Here is a 25,350-nt window from a genome sequence, read left to right on the forward strand (position 1 = left end):
GTAATCTTTTACCAAATAGTATAGAAAAAATACATTTTCCTTATTAACCCAGTCATTATCTCAGGACTTATAAACCGAAATCTGCCATAAATTTAAAGATTTAAGTTGGAATTCAAAATCTCTAAATACAGGAGCTGTACGGTTGAGGAAATTGATTCTTCAGCAATTTGCGATTGATGTAAATTTGGTTGTACATACTTATGCCAAGAGCTGTCCAATGTAAACCGTAAACTGCCAAAGATTCAATTTCCTTGACTATACCTCTAGCGAAAGTATAAAATCAGGAGAAGTAATTCGTGTAATTTTGTAAATTAGTATAGTTTTACCTTGTGGTCCCCAGATAAACATACTAAAAGTCCTCGAGGGTGGAGGTTGTGCTGAGGGTGTAGGGGGGAGTTGAAAGTACCTTTGTTCAAATTTTTGCTCATATCTTTAATATCTGTACAACTAGTACAGATATTGAAGACAACCGTGTATTTTGAGGTTTTAAATTCTACTTAATTTTTTTACTTTTACTCTTACACGTTTTTTTTTAAACTGATCGGCGATTGGCTCTATATAGTCGATGGTATAGTAGATGGAGCTCGCCGGTTCAGTAGTGACCTTTTCATTCTTGCTTTAATGAGACCGAGGTCATATTTATCAGGGAATACACATAAAATAATTTTATTGGTAAAATATAAGAATTTTACATGGTTTTAGTAAATTCTCGAGGATTTTTAATATGTTCATCAGGTAACCACAAGGTATAATAATTGTACCAATTTACAAAACTACATGAATTACTTCTCCCGAATGCCCATATTCGGGTTAATTATCTTGAGCTACTCTCGCATCGAATGACGCTCCCTATGACAGAACAAATTTATATGAAGGAGCTGTCACGTAAAAATTTTTTAGACATTTTTTTGAAGTTTTGCACATTTATTTATTTAGGTCTCCGTGCCTCCCGCTTGAACCACCTATGAGATTTTCTCAACTAGCAGCGCCATCTATCGCGCCACTCGAGTACCAATGTCGCCCGGTTGCCAGCGCTCGGCAGCTTTCTCCTCAGTACGCTTTTGTAACTCAGTCAAGCAACACGTCTACAAAACAAGTTTTAAAAGATCGAGTAATTACAATTATTATTATTAATCAATGATTATTTTTTTAAGTAAGCCCAGCCCAAAGAGATTTTAGGAACTGTCATAGGGACCATCGTTTATATATAAATAGGTTGTTGCTAATATAAATTAACTTTAATTTCCATAACTAATATTTTTTTATTAATTTAGTTTCCGGAATGGGTTTGTATTGCGTCTGCTGCTATACTAAGTATGTAAAAAAATCTTGAATATATCTAATAATTAAATCAAGAGGGAAGTACCACGTACTCGTCAATAGGAAAAGAGAAAATGTTTTTCCACTTCTAAATATTTTCCATTCTACATTGTTTTTTAGTATGTTATTAATAGTATAGTAATAGTATGTTATTATACACTATGAAAAACTAGGTTTAAAGGTTTTCCTTTTTTAAACATTTGCAATAAAAAGATCATTTAAAGCGAAATCTATAAACGTAGAATATAAAATTATTCTAGGTTGTTGCTGAAGCGATTGACATCAAAATCCAATTGGTTTTTTAACTGTTATTTTTATATTTAGTTAGTGGAAACCGTTTTCTCCCGAAATGGAATTTTATAAAAAACATACCGTTATTTTGTTAGGATCGCAAAGGTATTCTTCCCTCTTTAACAACTGAAGTTGAAGTGTATGTAATGTGCCCTTTGTACTTTTAGTTGCATTGCATGTACATTTACTGTAAAATAAAATGAGTGGACTTTAATATATAAACATAGTGCTTATTAATGATTAATACAAATTATTAATTTCAGTGGGTAGGTACTTTACTTTGAATCACCTGAAAAAGTTATCTGAGCCTGATAACTTAGTTGTAAGTTAGGTACATTGAAGGTCACCGAAGGTTGTAAAATATATAAACTACCTTACAGAAAGGTAATTGACAAGATTGAGACATAGAGTTAAACATTTTCAGTTAAGTAAGTAGTAGGACAAGTAAAAGCCGTAATTAATTTCTCAAAACCAATGATTTTATTGATAATATATTAATTTAGTATTTAACCCACAGTCTACTACAAAAAGAAAACCGCCACAAAAGAAAACACGAGTGAGTCCACATATTTCGACCGTTCTACTTTTCATGTACAATCAGCGAAGCTATTAGCTTAGCATGCAGGGGTGCATACAAATATGTATACGACTTAGCAGCGGCTATTGTCGCTATGCAGGGGCATACAAATATGTATAGCTAGTAGCGGCTATTGCGGCTATGCAAGGGCATACAAATATGTATGCGGCTAGTAGCGGTTATGCATGGGCATACAAATATGTATGCGGCTAGTAGCGGCTATGCAGGGGCATACAATTATGTATGCAGCCAGTAGCGGCTATGCAGGGGCATACAAATAAGTATGCGGCTTAGCAGCGGCTATTGCGGCTATGCAGGGGCATACAAATATGTATGCGGCTAGCTGCGGCTATGCCGGGGCAAACAAATATGTATGCGGCTAGTAGCAGCTATGCAGGGGCATACAAATATGTATGCAGCTAATAGCGGCTATGTCGGGGCAAACAAATATGTATGCGGCTAGTAGCGGTTATGCAGCGGCATACAAATATGTATGCGGCTAATAGCGGTTTTGCCGGGGCATACAAATATGTATGCGGCTAGTAGCGGCTATGCAGGGGCATACAAATATGTATGCGGGTTAGCAGTGGCTATTGCGGCTATGCAGGGGCATACAAAAGGGATGCTAAGCTAATATGTAGTATTGCTAACTGTACATATGTTTTTGACACTTACGTAAAATGCATATTTTAGAATACTTGGCCATTACTTTCATTTTCTGTTTTGTGATGGAGAAAGGACGCCTTGTCAGGTTATTCGTATGAAGATATAAGGAAATCTCGTTCTTATGGCAAGCGAAAAAGTGGGACGTACCAATCCCGATAGCTTTGTTCAATGTAACTACTGTAAATATTCTTATTTACAGTAACCCAGTAGTCCTTGATACTCCCCCGATTTGTATGAAAATAAGGCATTTACCACTGCGTAACCGTAATTTTCCCCTACTACTGCTCATTTTTTAGGGTTCCGTAGCCAAATGGCATAAAACGGAACCCTTATAGTTTCGCCATGTCCGTCTGTCTGTCTGTCTGTCTGTCTGTCTGTCTGTCTGTCTGTCCGAGGCTTTGCTCCGTGGTCGTTAGTGCTAGAAAGCTGAAATTTGGCATGGATCTATAAATCAATAAAGCCGACAAAGTCGTACAATAAAATCTAAAATTTTAATTTTTTTTAGGGTACCTCCCCTACACGTAAAGTGGGGGTGATTTTTTTTTTTCGCTTCAACCCTAGAGTGTGGGGTATCGTTGGAAAGGTCTTTCAAAACTAATGGGGGTTTTCAAGAAACATTTTTTGATAAAGTGAATATATACGGAGATAATCGCTCCAAAAGAAAAAAAAACGTGTCCCCCCCTCTAACTTTTGAACCATAGGTCCAAAAAATATGAAAAAAATCGTGGAAGTAGAGCTTAAGAAAGACATTAAATGAAAACTATAGCGGACATGATCAGTTTAGCTGTTTTTGAGTTATCGCAAAAAGTTTTCCCTTCATAGTAAAAAGACTTACTTTAATTAGGTACTGATTATGCAAATTTGCCTATTTGTTTAACTCGGATGAAAGGTACCGTTTCATCCCTTGATTAACAATTTACTATACTTTAAGCTCCAGTTTAGCTTATTGTGACGGAAGAGTAACTACGGAACCCTACACTGAGCGTGGCCCGACATGCTCTTGGCCGGTTTTTCTTACCTAAAACGCATGCATAGGTACTTATTATTCTACGTGGTCTTGGGCTATATTATAAAACGAAACTTGAGCAACGCTTTTCTTGTCAGATGAATTATAAATCAATCAAATATATAAAAAAATCAATGATAGTTTATTTTTAAAATTTTAGAGCACAACACCAACGAACATGGCGGCGGTAAACTATTTATAATAAATTTTACGTTTTATAACAAATGTGCAATAATTAAATTGATATTAACAATGTTGCTGCTAACTGAATACTTACCTACTAACGTTTGAACGATTTTAGGATGAAGGCATTTGCAACGCTACGGTAAGATATAATATTTTTCATTAATTTATATTTTCATAATTTTACATCATTATATATACTTTGCCGACGCCCATGTGGACAGATTCCACGCAACGCTCCTCAGGGTGCGCGACGGTCGCCACAGTAGCCAATTTGTGGGACAGTGGCTTAATAAGGCACTGGTCTCAGTTTAGATTCTAAGATAGGTAGTTATTTAAGTAAACCTTAGTTGTAAGTTTAAACTTTTAAATGTACAAATTTTATAAGTACTATCAAAATACATAAACTGTAGTCTGAAATAAATGCATTTTATTTTTTTATATATACATACACATATAATGATGTAATTTTTCCATAAACAACATTTCTAACGTACCTAACCGATGTAAATATTTAATCATTTGTTTTTAGTGCGTGAAAAAGAAAACAAAAAAGCCGTGCAGTTTGGTAAGTTTGTTGTATCCGCGCTAAGCGTATACTCAGACTCCCTTAGTTTAGCCTTATAGAAAAAGGGACCTTATTGTCGATGGCGCTTACGCAGCACTGCGTCGCGCAGCGTTGTATTTGTATCGGAGCATCGTTTATTGCGTCGGAAGCGCCATCGACAATAAGGTCCCTTTTCATAGATAGCGTCACTAAGTTCTTAATACATTATGTTATTCAAGACATTATAGACCTGTACTCCAAGCAAGTAGTTGCATTTAAGATGCAACACTACATGGCGGCCCTGCCAGGATAATATGAGTTTCCCTTGTTGGATTACCTAGACTATCATTAGTAACTCCATGGTTATTGGTTATCGGCGAGGTTATTGAGACACAGGAGTGAATAGGTGTTTAATAGTTATTTGTTTTACAAGGGGGCAAAGTAGTTGCTTAACCCCTCGTAAGGCGTGGCTCACTCCGCGATTTCGCGGTGCCACAAGTACATGTACAAAAAAAAAAGCGGTGGTGGCCGAGTGGATATGACGTCCGACTTTCAATCCGGAGGTCGTGGGTTCAAATCCTGGCTCGCACCAATGAGTTTTTCGGAACTTATGTACGAAATATCATCTGATATTTACCACTAGCTTTTCGGTGAAGGAAAACATCGTGAGGAAACCTGCATACATCTGCGAAGAAGTTCAAAGGTGTATGTGAAGTTCCCAATCCGCATTGGGCTAGCGTGGGGACTATAGCCCGAGCCCTCTCGCGCATGAGAGGAGGCCTGTGCCCAGCAGTGGGACGTATATTGGCTAAATTATTATTATTATTACAAGTACATGTGGCCCGCACTAATTTTGGTGTCTGGCAGTGGTTGCCGCGCATCGCTACGGAACGGAAAATTTCTGATACAATTTTATGGGTATAGCCAAGTTTGATAGATGTTTGTATTAGGTAAATAACCTATGTATATGACATTTCCTGCAGTAATGCAGCCGACTGCAGCAATATTGCAGCATGACAATACCGCCGGCTTCATTAGTGCCGCAAATGACAAAAATCGTGGCACTGACATCGATTTTGACATATGCAATAGTAATGTCGCGCTGCAATACTACTGCCGACTGCGATATTAATAATTATTTTATAGATAATACCAACCTGCCCCATGAACGAATGTGTTTTGGTATGTATCTACTTGACATGTATAATATAACATAATATTAAAATAAACAGATACGGTTAGTTATAATTTTAATACATATATTTTTTACTATGCGAGAGCAGTTCAGTTTCTCTGGAATCGCAGGCGTACATAGGCTACGGAGACTGCTTACCATCAGGCGGGCCGTATGCTTGTTTGCCACTGACACGAGTATAAAAAAACATTTTTACTACTTTATTCCTATGAAAAAACATAAGGTCTTTATTATTTACCTGAATATTTACGTCAACTACTGAAGTCTTATGTGATACAAAAACTATTCCGCATCCCAAGGGCGGCCACATGGCCTCGGAACCCTATTCCTCAAGCTGTTTATCCGTCTGTCCATCTGTCTGTCTGTAAGTGGGCTCTATCACAAGAACCAAAATAGATAAACAGTTGAAATTTTCTTTGAAAGTTTTTTTTTTTTATTTACACGTAGTGAATCTGCATCTAAGAAAAACAAGCGTTGGTAGCCTAGCATAATAACGTGCGACTTTCAATCCGGAGATCGCGGTAACCCCGGTTCGTATCTACTAATAAAGCTTAAGGTTAAGCTTTACTCAGAAGTCCTATAACACCTTAAGGGTGCAGTACAACAACATCATCAGGATGCTGCTGAGGCTGCCAAAACACTGCAGTGCATCAGGCATGTTTGCCGAGGCACGGGCGTATGACTTTTTCGCCATAAGGCGGAAAAGAATTGCCTCGATGCTAAAGCGAGTGCGTGGCAGCAGCAACTGTATGCTGAGGGTGTTGGCGGAGCGCCTGGACTGCCCGCTAACAAAGTACTGGGTTGATGTGGTCATTGGTAGGACCCAGTAGTGAATAAATTATTTTCACTGCTTGCTACTGCCAATGGAATGTTTCCCATTTTTTGCACTTTTGTTTTCATTATACTTAGTATGTAAATGATTAGTTCATAGTATTTTTAAGTTTTTAAGTTTCACTAATACTTCTATGGGCACTTATATGTCTGAAATAAACAATTTTTTTAATTTTTTTTTTAATTTTAATGAATTGTTCGGAACTTCTGTGCGACATATTATTTTATATTTACCAGTCGCTTTCCGGTGAAAGAAAACTTCGTGAGGAAACAGGGCTAATCCCAATAAACCTAGTTTTCCCTCTGGGTTGAAACATCAGATGGCTGTCACTTTCGTAAAAAATTGTGCCTACGCCGATGGCACATGTGGATAAAATGCAACTTTCTCGTTAGTTTTTGAACAATCAAGAGGCCTTTACCAGTTGGTGTGGTGAAAAGAAATTAACATAATTTACGTTTTATAGACCCGGAACAAACATTGCGATTACGAAGTAAGTAATTTTTTTTTATTTATTTATCAAAAAATACATTTTAGTTGGTACAATATACATTTACATAATATTTCGCCAAACATAACGTTTATCGGCGAATGTTGCACTCACTTACAGTTTTTGTGTACCCGATCTTATCTTATGAAATATTTATTTATATTGTATTTATGATTATGACTTATATTCTAAGTATGTACTATATGTATGTATGTATGTAGGTGTGTATTGTTTTTCTTATTTGAAAAAACTAGTTGCCCAAGCTTGGGATCGTTATATTTTATATGCCGTTACGTATCTTATGTAATCGTTTTAGCTGTAGTACCCGTTCCTAAAGGATGCATGCCATATTTACTTGTATCCAATAATCTGCATATGTATAATTTAAAGTGAACAGGAATATGCGAAACAAAATTCGTTAACATAACTCAAAACTCCCTGGCGAAACCATTAATAATAATTTAATGATACTCGTTGTAGTGCAACGGCGTAATGTGCGGATCAGAAGTGAGTACATACATTACTTTACAATAGAATATATTAATAAATCATTTAAAATTTGACAGTCCGTGGCAAAAACAAAAATGCCATCCAGTGGACTTGTTTACCGCATTGTTTACCTTTAACGTAAACTTCAACCAAATCAGCCAAGCCGTCTTAGAGATAAATGGGAAAGTTGAGAAAGTTTATTAATGTGGACAATTGTGGCATTATCTAGGAAAAGGGACCTTATTGTCGATGGCGCTTACGCCGCACTGCGTCGCGCAGCGTTGTATTTGTATCGGAGCATCGTTTATTGCGTCGGAAGCGCCATCGACAATAAGGTCCCTTTTCATAGATAACGTCACAATTAAGGAAAACAACACGAACAAACAGCCTCCAACTTTATTATGCTGCGTCGAAGGTAAAGAATTAACCAGTTAAGAAAAAGTCTTTAGGAAACAGTAGCTTGCGTCACAAGGAAGCAAAATACATACGTATTTACGGCGTGGGCGTATTTAAATTAATTCTAAAATAAAATCCCGCGCGTAGTGCGGGATTCTGCGTTAACGCCCAAGGTATAAATAATTTTCCTACCATGTAATACATACTGCTTTTCACATCACCCATGAGGAAATGATGTAGTATTTTTCAAAATATTATTTAAACTGAAAAATAGTCTTACAGACGACCGGTCTGGCCTAGTGGGTAGTGACCCTGCCTACGAAGCCGATGGTCCCGGGTTCAAATCCTGGTAAGGGCATTTATTCGTGTGATGAGCATGGATATTTGTTCCTGAGTCATGGGTGTTTTCTATGTATTTAAGTATTTATAAATATTTATATATTATATATATCGTTGTCTAAGTACCTACCCTCAACACAAGCCTTATTGAGCTTACTGTGGGACTTAGTCAATTTGTGTAATAATGTCCTATAATATTTATTATTTATTTATTTATTTAGTCTGCAAAAGCAATAATAGTGTCCTAGAGCAGAAAAGTTTCACTTTGATTACTTCTAGCAGGGAAGAGAAAGCCTTTTTCCGAATAAAAATTGATGTCAAAAGATCGTGCCGTACAGTCTTCAAAACTATAAATAGCATCAACAGTAAAAGCATACATAGATCCACGGCAACTTGAATTAGTATTTGACGGATCTTTCCTAAGGGGCAAATTGCACAAAAGATCCCGATGGGTCGAAGTGTAGCAAGGGCCCCGAAAATCTTTAGATAAGATAAGATAAAAGCATATACATATATACGTTTCAGACAATTCTGTGTATAAAGACATGTAATATTACAGTGCCAGTCTGAAAAGGAAAAATGCCACCTTAAAGTACGTATAAATGCCACAATGCCACAAGGCACCTACCTACTGATATACGTTTCACGTCATGTCATATTTGTAAAGAATGAGTTCTATATATTATTTAAATATTACATTTACAGTTGTTTTGTGTTTACACAATTATCGGTACTGGTACCTTGCATTGTATTTATTTTTTAGTGTACCGGTATAAATTGCGAAGTTGAGGTGAATATATTTAATTTTATTACTTTTTAAAAGTAAAACTATGTGAATTATTTTAAAAGTTTTAACCCTTTAAAAGACTACAGAGACGGCTTTAGGCGTGGGCGACGTGGGCCTCCGCCTACGGCCTCGCGGTCCGAGGGGCCTCGCGCCTCAAATAAGTATATCTCGGACACAACGTAAAAATGTTCGTCATTTCTTGCGCCACCAGAGGGCCTCGCTAAATTTACCTTGCCCACATAAAGTTTTGGTCTTGCCCCGCCACTGGCTCTACCACTTAACTAAGGCAGTTCTGTTACGGCTACGAAACGTTTTTCTACAATTTACAGTGTAATGCAAACAGGTGTAAAGCTGAGGTAATACTATTATTTAATAATATTAAACAGCAATAAATGAAAACATATTAAAATATTTTCTGAAAATAATTTAATTTGTTCTTATACTTCTAATACTCGTAATATCAAACAGCTTAATAGGAGGGTTTATTATTTCACTTGTTCCTAGAGGTCTGCCGCTTCAAGGTCTCTGTTCAAAAGACAACATACTAAATTAGTTATTTATTATATAATGAACGAAACTTCGAAGTAATTTTAAGTGTTTCGAAATCAAGCATATAGGATGTTACAAATTTTCTTGCTATTTGGAAAAGACTAATTTTCAGTGATCTCTTCTATTAACCGGTGTAATGTTGCTTAGCGTAAAATCAGAATTATTTATATTGGAATATATAATATCATAATTAAACTTACTATCGCGGTAAGAAAGTTGTAGTCATCTTGATTAGAAAGAAAATTACAGCCGTTTGACTTTTTTTTTTTTTTATCGGTACAGGCCTTACTCAATAATATTCTAAACTTACAGTGTGTAGGAGTCGGTTGTATTGCCAGGGTAAGAAAAAACAAACGATTCTATAATTTCATGCGGACATAGTATATTTCTACATTCTCCATCCTGTAAAAAAATATTAAATCTGACAAAAGAGTTTGTTACAACTTCCTAAATTTAGTGACTAGCAAGAAGGATGCTTCAAGTGAAACACGTATTTAGTGTATGTCTCACGTTATATGGCGTCTCTCTTGTCAGTTACGAAATTCCGAAAGATTTAACAAGATCTTTACTGTTTCCATGTTTAGTTTAAGCGAAAAAAATTAAATCAGACCACGCTAAGTTTATAAGCCAAGTTTTATGTATGCATTCTTACATCCAAGTTTTATGTATGCATTCTTACAGCCAAGTTTTCTGCATGCATTCTTACAGCCAAGTTTTATGTATGCATTCTTACAGCCAAGTATTATGTATACATTCTTACAGCCAAGTTTTATGTATGCATACTTATAGCCAAGTTTTATGTAAACATTCTTACAGCGAAGTTTTATTTATGCATTCTTACAGCCAAGTTTTATATCTTCAGTCTTACTGCCAAGCAAACTTCAGTAAACGCGGCGCGCGATCTAAATGTAGCTTTTTTTGCTCGTTTAGTTTGGGACATTCCAGCCGATAAAATAACTGATAACTATTTTATTTTTCAGTGCAATGGGGAGAAATGTATTGCTGTAGTATGTAATTTCACAGAAATAATTAATCGAATGTCATAGAGAATTTTGTTACTAATTATATATTATTTATTGCAGTGCACAGGGAAAGATTGTACTGCCACGGTAAGACTCCAAGGCCTTTTAAAATATTTTGTGTTAATTATTATTAAGGCAATTTTGTAAATTATGTAAGTTTTTCGTTAAAGTGTGAAGGAGAAGATTGTATATATTCGGTAAGTTCACGCTGACCAGATTTTATAAAATCTATATACTATTAAGATATCCATTAATAATCTGTATTAAATTGTTTTTCCAGGAATTTACTGTAAGTGCTTATTTTGTGGCGTTTTATGTATTAAAATCCAAATAATGTTAGACCACAACTTGATGATGGAGATATACCCAAAATTACTATTTGTCCTTTGGAATCCTTATGAATTTTATTTATTTATTTTAGGTTTAGGTTTCAACGAAATTTACTTGAATACCTAAATTGTTCTACAAGATCGGTTTTTATACTGTACAGCTAGCATGTGTATTATTATGATATTATGTTTTATAATTGAATCAGGCCGCTCTTTTGAGATGAAATATCCACGCATGTCTACCCACGATTAAAAGATCATAATGAAATTTGAAAAATCATTCCTGCCTTTATTAATCTTTCTTCTTATTTTGACAGTGTCATGGCCACGAGTGCAAAGGAGTAAGTAGATGATGGGCACTTAGTTATACTGATTAATATATGTTTACTTTACTTTCGCCAAACGTTTTCCATTTTTCCTAAACCCTACAGTTTACAATAGGTTTTCCAAATTATGTAACTTCGATGACTTCTCTTGCCCTATCTTAAAATCGAAAACTAAGAAATGGACAACACACACACACACACATGCACGCACGCACGCACGCACGCACGTACGCAAGCACGCACGCACGCATGCACGCACGCACGCAAGCACGCACGCACGCACGCACGCACGCACGCACAAACGCACGCACGCACACACACACACACACACACACACACACACACACACACACACACACACACACACACACACACACACACACACACACACACACACACACACACACACACACTCACTCACACTCCACTCCTTAAATATAAATAATTCCACTTACGCATGTCCTTCCTGTACGTTTTATTTTTATTGTATTTTTTGTTTGTGTTTTGTCTGCATGCACTTTTTGTACTTGCATTAATTTTATATTTGAGATTTCTCATTCAGTAAAATCTTTTTTCCCGGTTCCCGAGATACAGGCTGCGCCTAGTTTGGGGCCGATGGATATTAGCTTAATTGTAAAATCGAATTTATATTAAGTTAAATCTGTTATGTCAATTTGTAAAAAAGGTTCGGTAAATAAACGATTCGTATTTAAGTATAGTTACTAGTTACCCACAAGACAAGACTTATTGAGCATATATTAATTTGTGTAGGTGACGGTACAGAATCGCAGTGACGCATCGTAAATGTCATGATTTCAACGCATCATCCTAGCATCTCCTAGTAAACCGTCACCGTTTTTTGAGTAGCGGTGTGGTTGGGCCTTCATATTTTATTTCATTATTTTCGCATTGATTGATTTCAGAGACGACATGGGTACTTCAAGAATGAAGTTAGTAAACCATGCTAGTATCTTAGTAAACTATAAGTAGTTTACCGTTTAACTGAGGCGCTTGGTGAGAAGTGGTCATGCTCAGCTACAGAATAGTTGAAGGCTTGGCTGCATTCTAACCACTTCCCTTCTATAATGTGGTGTTCGTGTAATGTGTATACAGTGGTTATTAATTTTAACAATATCATTAACTGTACTGTCTGTAGTTAAGTAGATTAGTAAATTGCATGAGATCGCGCATATTGAATTAATATTTAATAATAATTAATATTTTTCAACTCCTGATCACCGATTAAATTTCACCATGTATACCTAAACTAGTTCCAGTCCCATAACTTATTAGCTACCTTCTACAAAAAATAAAAATCTGCAAAGAGCATGTCGGGCTATGCTCAGTGTAGGGTTCTGTAGTTACCATTCTGTCAGAATAGGCTAAATGGGGACTATTAGCAAAGAGAATTTGAAATAGAGGCGGATTGTCAAAGAAAACTTGGTAGCCACAGTAAATTTACTGCCACCTTTCGACACATGATTAAAACTTTTAGAACGCCATTTGACTTTGATCCTTATTCTTTCACTTATATGTCGACCAGTTTTGCCTAGTGGGTGGTGACCCTGCCTGCGAAGCCGATGGTCCCGGGTTCAAATCCTGGTAAGGGCATTTATTCGTGTGATGAGCATGGATATTTGTTCTTGAGTCATGGGTGTTTTCTATGTATTTAAGTATTTATAATATTTAAATATTTTCATTAAGGAAACTGTAAATCTAGTTTTAAGAAGTTCCAGTGTTATATATAACTATAAATGACTGTTTGTTTCTTAAATAAATATATATCGTTGTCTAAGTACCCTATACACAAGCTGAGCTTACTGTGGGACTTAGTCAATTTCGGTAATAATGTCCCATAATATTTATTTATTTATTATTTATATGTTAAATTTGTTAAACAGGAAAAAGTGGCGCCATCTAATAGATAGGACCCCCAAAGGTATTGTTTCGAGCGATGGCGCCACAACCTTTAGCCGATGCCCAGTATGATGAATCATTGTTATTATTGCACAATAAGCATTTTTATTTTGTAGTGTAACGGCTGGTTTTGCGAGTCAAGTGTAAGTTATTATTACTTATTATGAAAAGAAGGAATGTTGCAAAATGTGGAGCACTAGCATATATTGTAAACCATAGATTAACTTATACATATCTTAAACAGTTTTATAACAAGTTTTCATTATAACTGATGCATCAAGGTGATTTGTTTACAGAGGACTCTCTGTCTGAACTTTAAACTTGAAGTATCTGCCTCTCTATGGATCTGATAAGCAAGAGTGGTAGAGAGGCAGATAACGAAACTTCTATTTTCGTGTTTCGCGGTAGGCCCTCAGTTTGTGCTAGTAGCGCCCTCTAGGCAGCGTTTTGCGTAATATTCTCTATTAACTTTTACGCAATATTTTACGTATTACTAAAGCAATAATCTTACTTACAAGTGCATAACTGCTAACTACAGGCTATGAAGTAAGATAGAGTGCTTACTCCATACATCTGTTTAGGTACCAAAGAGCTTATTATTTTCGTAGTCGACATCTAGCATCGAGTACCGGAATAATCAATCAGTACCGCTACTTGACACTAGATGTTTCGGGTGTTGCGACTAACGAAAATTGTATTTCTCAACAATTTACAACTAATATTACAAGCCGAGGGAGTTGAAAATAGAGTTCCGGTTAATCTGGTTACAATATTAGCTGAAAATTGTTGGGCATTACGGCCCGATTCGAAAAATGATTAAGACACGTTTAAGATCTTGGAAAGATCGATAACGATAGTTGACGTTTATTTCGATTCCGCTGTGATCCCAATAAGATCTATCTACGATATTTCTAACGTCAAAGTGATATTCGTTGCCCGAATCGAGCTGCTTCTGTCAATTATACAACATACAAACGATATCTAAATGAGAACTTATCTAAACCAGGACTAATCGTTATCGTATCTCATTCTTCGAATCGGGCCGTTAGACTTTTCGGTCGTCGCAATATCTATTTTCAAGTAGCAGTACTGATAATACTGCTACTCAATTCTAGATGTCTACTACGAAAATAAGCGTTTTGATACCAAAACTGATGTGTGGAGTGAGCACTTTATGCTTATTTCTTATATCTCTCAGCTACAGGTTTATTTTAAATCCGTGTATTTATTTTCTTATTTTGAGCAACCTAAGGAGTTTCCAATGCCATACAATTGTGTACAACACCTTGGGCGTTCAATCTAACATAAGCATGTAATGTAGGTATGTATGAGATTGCAGGTGAAATGTTTTTTCAGTGTCATTCATTTCCAAGACCTTGTACTATGAACGTGAGTAATTGTAGATTGTTAACCAAGGGATGAAAGGCACACATGTAATCATTTTAGCCGCGCCTATAGTCCGAGACTGAAATGGTCCCTTTCACTCCTAGTAAAACACTCTACTTTTTAATTATAATAGGAGGAAAGTAAAATTATGTATAAAAAAACATGACAAAATAAAAGCTCTTATAGTATTTTCAATTAACAATTTAGGTAAAAGTTATTTATGAATTGGGAAATTAAATAAAAGGGAAAGTGTACAACAAATACATTTAAAACCTAATTTTAATTGTTTATCGTAAATAAATGAACAAAAACCTACTTGGAAAGTAAATGTCTACTTTGTCTAGAGCATAAACGTATCATTTTCTGCACACTTCATCGAATAACAATGACCTACTATCAGAGCACGAGAAATGAATGTTATTGACCGAAGCGTTAGCGAAGGTGTTCGTTTTGACTCGGGCAATCTGCTTTCGTATGTCCGTATGTTCTCCTCTACAAGTCGCAATACTCAACCGATTCTCGTGAAATTTTGTGACTAGATTCTATGATTTTTTTATTTTATTAATCCAGTTTCTGAAAATTGTTTGAAATTTAGAAATCGGTATAAAGAACTTAAGCGCAAATAGCATAGGTATATGGATTAGACGATTGTGAGTTCACTGCGATAAGGGTTCAACTAAGTATTCTCACTCTTACATTTTCTAATCTTAACGCGAGGTCTACATCTCACTGTACCTCTAGTATACATTATTTGAGTTACCTAGTCGGGATAGCGACACTAAGCGCTCTTACAATATCCTACTAACCCGGTGTTAACCGGTTAAACCGTTAACCCAGTGTCAAATTGTACTGGTACCCAGGATTAACCGGTTAACCCCGGGTTAGTGATTGTTGCAAGTGTCCCTTAAACTGTCAGATACCATAATTTTTTTTTTTACTTCGCAATGATATCTAGGGCATATAAATCTAGGTATTTCTTGTACGAAACATTGTGGTTTCGTTGGCTGAAGCCGGTCTCTGAGCTCGGTACTTATGCTGTAGTCGAGAGTTCGTCTGTGAAAGTCGTATTTTAAAATACATTTATAATATATTTTTTACTTTTAGTGCACAGGAATGAATTGCAATAGTGAGGTAACCATATATGGCATATTTTATACTTTAAGTAGGTACTACTATGAATTACAGACATCATTTTTTTTAATGATTCTGGGTCGCGAAGAACAGGACAGTTTGTGAAGAAATATTAGCTTAATATATCGTGTGCAATAATAATGCATGGTTTACAAATAAAAGTACCATAAAATCAGAATTTTAGTGCTAGTTTTCCACTGGAAAAGTGAAAACAAACCTTAACCATGGCAACAAGTCACACTTAAAGGTTGATTCTAACATATTGAAAATGTTGTTACAGTGTGTGGGGCCAGAGTGTACTGCCGAGGTGAGTGACGTTACGTTCTGCGCTTCAACATGCATAAAATCTGAGGAATAAAGGATAAGTGAAAAATTCGGTAGCCGAGATGGTAGTGTGGTGGGCTGGTATCCTAAAGTCACGCGTTCGAGTCTCGCCGGGAGATGATTGCAGACGTTGCTGCTTAAAGGTTGTCCATTAATCACGTCATATTTCTTGACGAGATTTGTCCTTAGATCCGCCCCTCCCACTGTGATCATCCGTGATTTTTTTCAAATCCCTCCCCCCTTACTTATTATGACGTGATTAATGGCCCTTTAATACAAAATTCTAATAATTTTGGTTAAGAATATTTTTAAGTACTTACATTTCTTAAAAAAATCTCTTCCAACTGTATATTTGTCAATCCGATTTTTCCAATACCTATACTTATTTGCTAGATTGGAATTTAGCAAATTAACATTTTCCAAACAATAATTAAGACAGCTTTCATTAGCCCAGAGCTCTCCATTATATCACGATTGTATAAAATACTATTATACAAGCCTTATTGAGCTTACTGTGGGACTTAGTCAATTTGTGTAATAATGTCCTATAATATTTATTATTTATTTATTTATTATTATTATTATTATTTATACAAGTATTAATTGAGGAGTATAGTACTCGTATTAAACATGTAAATACATTTCTTGTGTTGGAATCAATTTCAGTGTTTTGGAAAAAGCTGCACTACTAAGGTACTGATTTTAACGCTTTTTTCTACTTTTGACGGCTTCGGTAAAGTTTAGACCTACAACCTAATATATATTAAATGCGTGTGTCTTGACTACACTACAAATGCTAGAAAGTTGAAATTTGCATACTAGATTGTATTTATAAAATGTACAAGAGGTAAGAAGCGATTTTGAAAAATTCAACTCATTCAAGTTCGAATCGGGCCGTGACACAATCTTATTCATAAGATCCAATTACATCCAGACTTCCCGATATCGGGCCCGAAGTCAGTCCCGATATCGGGCCTGATAATCGTTTTCTATTTCACGGAATATCAGCATATCGTTAACAATATTTGAAATGTAAAAAATGGTTCATATGCAAAAATATCAAACATTGAACATTTTTGGGTAATACTTTTTTACTATAAAACCTAAATAATTAATGAAAATTGGTAAGTATCTCAGCAGACGAAAATGTATCTCAAAAGACATAAACTGCGCGACTCCACGCGACCCCGCGCTCCGCATCCCGCCGCACCCGCTTAGTCTTTTCTATGGGAGCGCGGCGGCAATTTTTTTATAGTTGACTAAAGCGTATCGAAAAATAATCTTATAGTTGAGTTGGGAGCCTGTAGATGAAAAGTACGCAATTATAGTTTGCTGTACGAAATCTTAATTCCTATTTCGCCCTAAAAAGGCTGGCTCGCATCCTCCCCCGCGATATGGTGCGAAATTGTTATTTCGCATCTGTGCACGCACATCTGCAATACGGAGTAGATCTGTGGGCTAGTGCTGCAGATTGGGAGTGTTTCGACTCCAAAAACGTGCCGTACGAGCCATAGTTCGCATGTCACAAACCGAGTCGGCGAAGCCTCACGTCTGTGGGCATATTAACCCTGCCATCGCTGCTGATACTCCAAGCAGCAGTGCACGCGCGAGAGCAGTTGGAAAATACACATTTGAGGAAGAGTAACGAAACGTCTCGCCGTTATGCGGTACGTTCCACTCGAGTTGGGAGAAGACTCCCAGCCGTGTCGCACAAGCTGGCCAAGTCAGCCAAACTCGTGCACGTTATGGGTCCGAAGGTATATAATCCTACCCAATGAAAAAGTCAAGACACACAGCAAAACAATCTTCAAAACAAAACTGAAGAGTTGGCTAATCGAGCAGGCTTTCTACGACTATAAAGAATTCTACGGCCGTGATCTTACAAAATCAAATATGTAAATAATATAAATAATCTAACATACAGTACTCTGCATGTACTCGTATTAGTACAGCTATCTATCATCCATGTTCTTGTGTTTAATTTAAATCAACTGCACTTTGTATAAATGTTAATTATGTTTTATATTTTCCTATACATATAGGCAATTACTGTGACCTGTATTTTTTATTATTAATAAATTTATTATGATTATGTAGAAAAAGTAATTTTTACGTGTCAAATATGGTAAAAGATGTGCTGATATTTGGTGAAACGGAAAAATACTCTTGCTTGGGCCTATAGGGTGCTTTGTTAAGGTCTAGCCGATATGTAGGTTGTAGGTATGATGATTAATATATTTTTTTGTTTCAGTGTCACGGACATGAATGCAGTTCTACGGTATGGTTCCTAGTCATTATTTGAGATCACTGACCGAGCGATAGCGCAGGTCTCCGTTTCAGCTTGGCCCAAAATGCTTTCGTATGTCTGGATGTTCTCCTCTACAGGTCGCAATTCTCAACCGATTCTCGTGAAATGTTGTTAGCAGGTTAGATTTTTTTTTTGACGATTCAGTTATTGGAAGTTTTTCAATATGGCTGAGCCATACATCAATTCAGTTTCAAGTTATGCGCGCAAGGTCTACAGCTCACAGAGGCTCTAATAGTTTTAAGACGAAGTATAATAATTTTATATTTTTATTTACAGTGTCTAGATAATCCTTGTGAATCCCAGGTAGTGTCATAAAAATAAATTAAATAATTAGATACATAATAACAATAGTACATTATACAATCGTGATATAATAGAGAGCTTTTCAGTCGAGTACCGTGTTTAACAACGAAGCCTGCTGAGTTTTAAAAGCTTGATTATATCACTATTGTATAGTACAATACTTTTTCTACGAGTCATCTAAAATAATACTTTTTACTATAAAACCTGAATAATTCCGGATGTAGTATTTTACGGGCTGGTTTATATGTTTTCTATGGGAGCGCGGCGGCATGTGATTGGTCAAATATATATATAGTTGACTACAGCGATTCGTTAGTTGAGTTGAGAGCCCATACATGAAAAGTACGCAATTATAATATGGTATACGAAATCTTAATTCAACCATTACAGTCGACGAGTAGAAAAATACTTTTTTTTTTTACATTGCAGTGTATCGGGGACAGCTGCATTTCCAAGGTAAAGATTTAGAACTGTTTTCTCTGCTAATATTATTTGCATAAGATTCTACACTTTGACAGGTCTTAAAAAAAATTATTTATTTTTTCTCCAGATAAGATATTCAATTATGCATCAAGTAAAAAGGCAATCAACTTTTGTTTGCAGACAAAAGAAAAACCACCCAAGGTAGTTTTAGAAATAAAACTAGACAAAAACAAGCCGAATAAAAGAGAATACCCTACGTTTTAATAAACCGACTTAAGTCAAAAAAAATCAAAAAGCATTTATTTCGTTGAATAGTATACAGCATAACACATTCCATAAGTTTTCCAAAGAAAGGAGGTTCTCAATACGTTTGTTTTTTATAATGTTGTTACTTACTTCATAACTCCTAGCTTTCTTTTTCAACTGATTTTGAAATAGTTATTTACAGTGCATATGCTATTAATTAGCACAATACATAACTATATCGAAAATTTAAAGGGCCATATGACTCTCTGGCCAGATGTACCTACTGTAAAGTCTTGAGGCTAAATTATTAACAGATGCACTATTATGGTTGTAAACAATTTAAATGTCATTTCAAACTGTTTTAAGAAGGCGGGGTTTTTTCTATTAAACATTATACTGATACTTTTTGTATATTTTCACATTACAGATGCCAATGCCACATGTTAATCATCAAGCATCAGAATCACATGTACGTATGATACCTAATAAAACGTACTTTTCATAGGCTTACATTAAATTGGCTTTCCTTCCTTCCCTGTACTTATTGAGCGGCCGTTTTAGAGTCGAATAATATTTAACTTCAAAATGTTTATTGATAAGTATCTAGTTAATAATATAATTAAATAATATAGCTAATACTAATAATGTCGCAGTAATTGACTTGTTAAACATATTTATATTCTCTCAAATTTATGTATCATGTATATTTATTTACCTTTGATATATAACTAGTCTATATGACTTGCCTATTATTTGATGATGAATTACCTATTAATCGTTTGTCTGACAATTTGATTTATGTGTTTGTTAGAAAGGGATAAAACATAAATGAACTAATTGAGGCTTGTAAAGCTTTATTAGGGGGTTAGGGATAGGCAGGATACCTAATCCTATAAGTACATAGGAATCCAAAAAATTGTGTAGGTACCTAGTCAAAGGGTCTGTTTCACAAAGTCTGAGTAAAGTATTGAATAGCTAATCAAATAATAAATTAACTGCCAGATAAAACTTCTTGCAAAACTAAGAAAAATCTACCAGTTAAGCTTATCTTAAGATTGTGAAACGCCAGCGATGACTTTATTCGTCAGATAAGTTGCAAGTAGCTTATTCAGGACTTTACTTGGACATTGCGAAAGACCCTTAAACGCGGTTTACCTTTCCTGTTGCTATGTATATTTTTCTATTATATTGCAGTGTTTTGGGGCAGACTGCCAATCTGAGGTAATCTTGACTATAATAATTTTAGTAAATTGCGTCTTATTTGCGATTTAAATACGAAAGTAGATGTAAGTGTACCTGCGGCAAAAGTGCAAATCATTTTGAATGTATTATTTCTACTTTGGTTGCTGATTATACGAGTTTATTAATATTTATTTTATTTTATTTCAGTGTACTGGCCAGTCTTGTAGAGCCAGGGTGATTATTGAAAAGATTTTGTCATGGTTAGGAATATGACATAAAAATCATCAAAATAAACTATAAGTTAAATTAAAACTAAACGAAACAAAGCCACAAAAAAACTAGTCAAACCTAGTAAAACAGTAGGTATAATTAGGTATATTAAATATCTCTTGTTGATCGAATTCCAAAATTGCAAAGACACAAAAATTATAGGCGATTACGATTTGCAATTCCGTTCACTTGCACCATCCCATTAACCTGGGGTTAACCGGTTAAACCGTTAACCCAAATCAAATTGTACTGGTAACCATGGTAACTCCAGTTTTAACCGGTTAACCCTGGGTTAGTGATTGGTGCAAGTGGCCCTTAATGAACTTTCTTAGAAAAATGTTTTCGTCTTCGTGAGAGCTTCGTAATAGTAGATTTAATTGAGATTGTCAGAGCTTCTGAAAAGTAGTATACCTAATCAATAAAGATTGTTTCTTTAATTTAAGGATACACTTATTGGCAAAAAATATTGTTTCGAAATATCTAAGTAATAACAGTAAGTTCTGTTTTGTATCTATGCTTTTGACGAAGCCTGCGCTATGGATTTGGATGATGGTTATGGATTAAACAAATATATGATTTCAAGGAGATTTAACGTACAGTAATAACATTCACATTAAGTAATAAGTCTATTTATTTTGGTGCAGTGCAGCGGGATAAATTGTACAGTTAAGGTAATTATACATTATTGTATTAGAGTCATACAGTCAGCGTCAAATACTTTGTAGCAGTCAAAGTGGCCAAATAGTTCGGTACACTATACTAAATATATGGCTACTTTCGTTGCTACAAAGTATTTGACGCTGACTGTACCAAGATAATTTGGCAGCGATCTTGATAGCCCAGACGGTGCAAGTGTTAAGTAAACGTCATAATTTCATAGAAGTTTGACGTTTAAAATAACACTTGCACCATCTGGGCTATCAAAATCGCTGCCAACTTATCTTTGTCCAACTCTATACGTATAATAATTTAGTTTTTAAACCTTTTTAGGGTTCCGTAGTCAACTACGGAACCGTGATAACAGACCCAGTGAGACTTGATCTCCGAATACAATTAAAAATATGACAAAAATAAGAAAGGAGAAAGAAGATTACGCACCTCCCACATATTGTATTTAATTTTAGTGTACAGGACTCTTCTGTGACCAGGAGATATTTGTAAGTAGCAATCTGTTTTCTTTATACTAAGTTTTTGGCAAAAAAATCATTTTTGATACATACTTTTGTCGCTGACTGTACTTTTTTTACCACGGGCTACTAATACAATGGAGACAATTTTAGAAACCCCAGACACAATTAGGTTGCGTTGTTTCATCACAGAGTTCCCATGGCCACCTCCTGTCTCCATCACCATTTAGTTCTCCGACAACGATAAGTCAGCTAAACAGCTAATACCCTTCAAACTCAAGGTACTTCATTCGTTCTCCGACAAGATAAGACAGCTAATACCCTTCAAACTCAAGGTACTTTTCATTCGTTCTCCGACAAGATAAGACAGCTAATACCCTTCAAACTCTAGGTACTTTTTATTTGTTCTCCGACAAGATAAGACAGCTAATACCCTTCAAACTCTAGGTACTTTTTATTCGTTCTCCGACAAGATAAGACAGCTAATACCCTTCAAACTTAAGGTACTTTTCAGTGACACGCTAATTTTTGACTGCCATCCAACGAGTAGGTCTGGTAAAACACGTACAATTGCAATTTTGGCAAAACCAATACACATGAATTATATATATTTTAAGATAAAAGATTCAGCATTTGCATTATGTAACATTTAACCAAGTAAAAAAGAAAAATAAATAAATAGGGATCAAAATTACCTTGAACAGGTCGCGTATTTTTTATAACATTTTTCCGAACATTACATAGAATTTTGCAAAACTGGGAGAGACAATAACGTTAAATTAAGTAATTCAGCATTAAATAAGCTTTCAAGTTCAACCTGTTAAAATTAGCAAGTATACTTAGTTTTTATACTTGCCTAATTTTACAGTAGATGTCGCTGTGCTATCGGCTACTTCACGCTATTAAGATTTTTCTACAGCCCCTTATAATGTAAATTTGGTTTCGGAATCAACGAGTATCAAGTTGTCTAGTCAAGTGAAGTGTTTCATTACATTAGGAAGTGTAGAGAGTGAACACAATCCATATATATATAAATAATAAAGGATCTGAGGGCCTTTTTTTTTTTACGTTGGGGAAATGCTTTTACGCATGCCACCTAGTCCGGGGGAAACCAGGGGCGATGACGGACTAACCAGTAGAGGACTACCGTCTAAAACGACCAACGACTGCCGGCTCCGCCTTCGATTGGGTGCCGCAGGGTCGCTATACTCGCTATCAGCATTCGACCGCGTGCAAAAGTTTGCCACCGGGCGAGATTCGAACCCGTAACACTCGTTTCTAGCCGTCCGCGTCTTAACCCGCTGGACCAGACGGACAGTAGGATCTGAGGGCCTACCGCGAACCACGTTCGACGTGTTGCCTCCCTATCACACTTACGCACGAATTTACAAGTGCGACAGAGAGGCAACACGTCGAACGTGGTTCGCGGTAGGCCCTCATCTACCTATAGTACCTATAGCTTTTTTATCAGCCCAAAGTTCAAAACCTTTGGCTGGGCTCATTGGGACAGAACAACAAAAGGTGGATTGGACAATATGCTATGGTTGAGTTGAGTGGTAGAAAATAAAACGTAGTATAATAAAATAAAATATTAAAATTATATTGTTATTGTATTATAGGAGCACGTGCCACCAGCCGAATCCAGCTTCAGAGTGAAACTGGCAGATTTATGGAATCAATTTAAAAGACATTTGATATGATAACTTGTTTTATTAATTATTTGGATAAATAAATATATTGAGTAGTTCATCTGTTTGCCCTTATTTAACATATTTGATAAGGTAATCTATGAAATTTTGTAAAAGTGCATGTGGATACAATAAGCTCTTCCCCCGGAACCAATTTTGGACATCTACAATATAAGGTTCTTATTTCATGGTTATCCAGATTTAAAATAAGCTGTCAAACAATACCAGAAATATAAGAAGAAAATTTTTCGCAAGTACTACTAATATTATTACTTCTTAACCCCTTTATTTTGTGTAAATATAATTAGGACTACTTAATACAAGATATAAGCTAGGATATAGTTGTTATTATTTCGTGTATTTATTATTTATCTTATGTACGAATACCAGTTATAAAAATTGTTCCTTAAATAACTAGATATAAGATTAATTTGCAATGCCCTACCAGGGGGACATGTGTTCCACAAATTTTATTGTAAGAACTGTATATGTACCATGGTTCGCTATAAACAATTAGATTGTAGTATTCTAAATAACTATGGTTAATGAACATAATAAGCAGGGCCCGTACATTTCATGCCATTGACGTTATTTCACATACAGACAGCCAGTTTTTTTTTAAACATTATAAATTTTGATAATTAACCTTATATAGTAATAGGTTCGTTATCAAAATATATAATGCGCATTCGCGTAAAAAAATAATTGTTTCGTTAAATACACTGTTAAAAATCAAAAATATCTATTACATAATAAACTAACAATCTATTATTTAGTCGAGTGACAATAAGATGAAATTCAGTTAGACGTTTCTATATTGCTTGTCATATCTATATCAGTAAACTAAAGAAGTTGAAGAATTATTAATAATTGCGAAAATACTAATTAGAAAATTGGATTCATATAGTGTGACGTAATTTTTCCGTCAACGACATGACATAATATAACGTTTATTGCAAACCATGGTACAAATAGTTAATACAATAATGAACAGGATCATATGGCACCCTGTTAGGGTATGGCAATTTTTCTTAATACTACTACAACTTACGCGTAAGTTTTAAAGTAACACATACGGGCCCTGATAATAGTCAAATAAAATAACTGTTTATTTATACACGACTTACATGATTAAATAATATTTGTTCTGTTGTTAATGTTTGTATTTGAATAATTTGAAGTATACATATTATACTTCACATGTGAACAATAACTTGAAGTATATTATACTTCAAATTATTCAAATACAAACATTAATAACAGAACAAATGATAAAATATAACCTTTGAAAACGATCCATCTGCCGGCTTTAAATCCAGTTTAAATCATGGAGATATAAAGATAATCTTAAAAGTCCGTGCTTTAAATTCATTCGCTAATACCAACGTAGAACGAACAACGTAGTGATTATATGCTCTTTGGCTAATACTATGGAAGGTAGAGTTAAGGAATAGAATCTCCACTCCATATACCAAAAAGTGTCCGACGAAAAACCATAAATAGGTGGCGCTACAATACCTAGAATACTTGAGAAAAAAATCTAATCATAGACAGCGCACTTCACTCTGTCAATAACGCCAAGGTTCTTAGCTACTCTAGCGCTACTCTGGAGAGATTTGGAACTATTATTTATAGCCGACAGCTGGACACATTTGCAACAGTTCTGCCTATGGAGATTCTATTCCTTGCCTCTACCTTCCATAG

The 25,350-nt window shown here is 35.4% G+C and overlaps 2 protein-coding genes across 2 annotated transcripts; both read left to right on the plus strand.

Moving 5' to 3' along the window:
- Positions 1-1,500: 1,500 nt before the first annotated feature.
- LOC133525229 (uncharacterized) lies at positions 1,501-11,113 on the plus strand. Its single transcript, XM_061861518.1, has 13 exons — positions 1,501-2,167; positions 4,021-4,047; positions 4,162-4,185; positions 4,576-4,611; positions 5,737-5,772; positions 7,081-7,107; positions 7,585-7,611; positions 8,888-8,920; positions 9,977-10,003; positions 10,645-10,671; positions 10,747-10,773; positions 10,857-10,883; positions 11,108-11,113. The coding sequence occupies exons 2-13, from the start codon at positions 4,039-4,041 to the stop codon at positions 11,111-11,113; spliced, it is 306 nt and encodes a 101-aa protein (XP_061717502.1). The 5' UTR covers positions 1,501-2,167; positions 4,021-4,038.
- Positions 11,114-11,338: 225 nt separating this feature from the next.
- Positions 11,339-23,707, plus strand: LOC133525187 (keratin-associated protein 9-1-like). Its single transcript, XM_061861462.1, has 17 exons — positions 11,339-11,356; positions 12,265-12,291; positions 13,375-13,401; positions 14,615-14,647; positions 15,749-15,775; positions 16,056-16,082; positions 16,766-16,792; positions 18,351-18,377; positions 18,684-18,710; positions 19,140-19,166; positions 19,314-19,334; positions 19,807-19,848; positions 20,574-20,600; positions 20,769-20,795; positions 21,476-21,502; positions 21,956-21,988; positions 23,578-23,707. Exons 4-17 carry the CDS (start codon positions 14,642-14,644, stop codon positions 23,656-23,658), a joined length of 426 nt encoding a protein of 141 aa, XP_061717446.1. The 5' UTR covers positions 11,339-11,356; positions 12,265-12,291; positions 13,375-13,401; positions 14,615-14,641; the 3' UTR covers positions 23,659-23,707.
- Positions 23,708-25,350: the final 1,643 nt, after the last annotated feature.

This window comes from Cydia pomonella, chromosome 14 (genome assembly GCF_033807575.1).
Source record: "Cydia pomonella isolate Wapato2018A chromosome 14, ilCydPomo1, whole genome shotgun sequence".
Taxonomy (NCBI): Eukaryota; Metazoa; Arthropoda; class Insecta; order Lepidoptera; family Tortricidae; genus Cydia; species Cydia pomonella.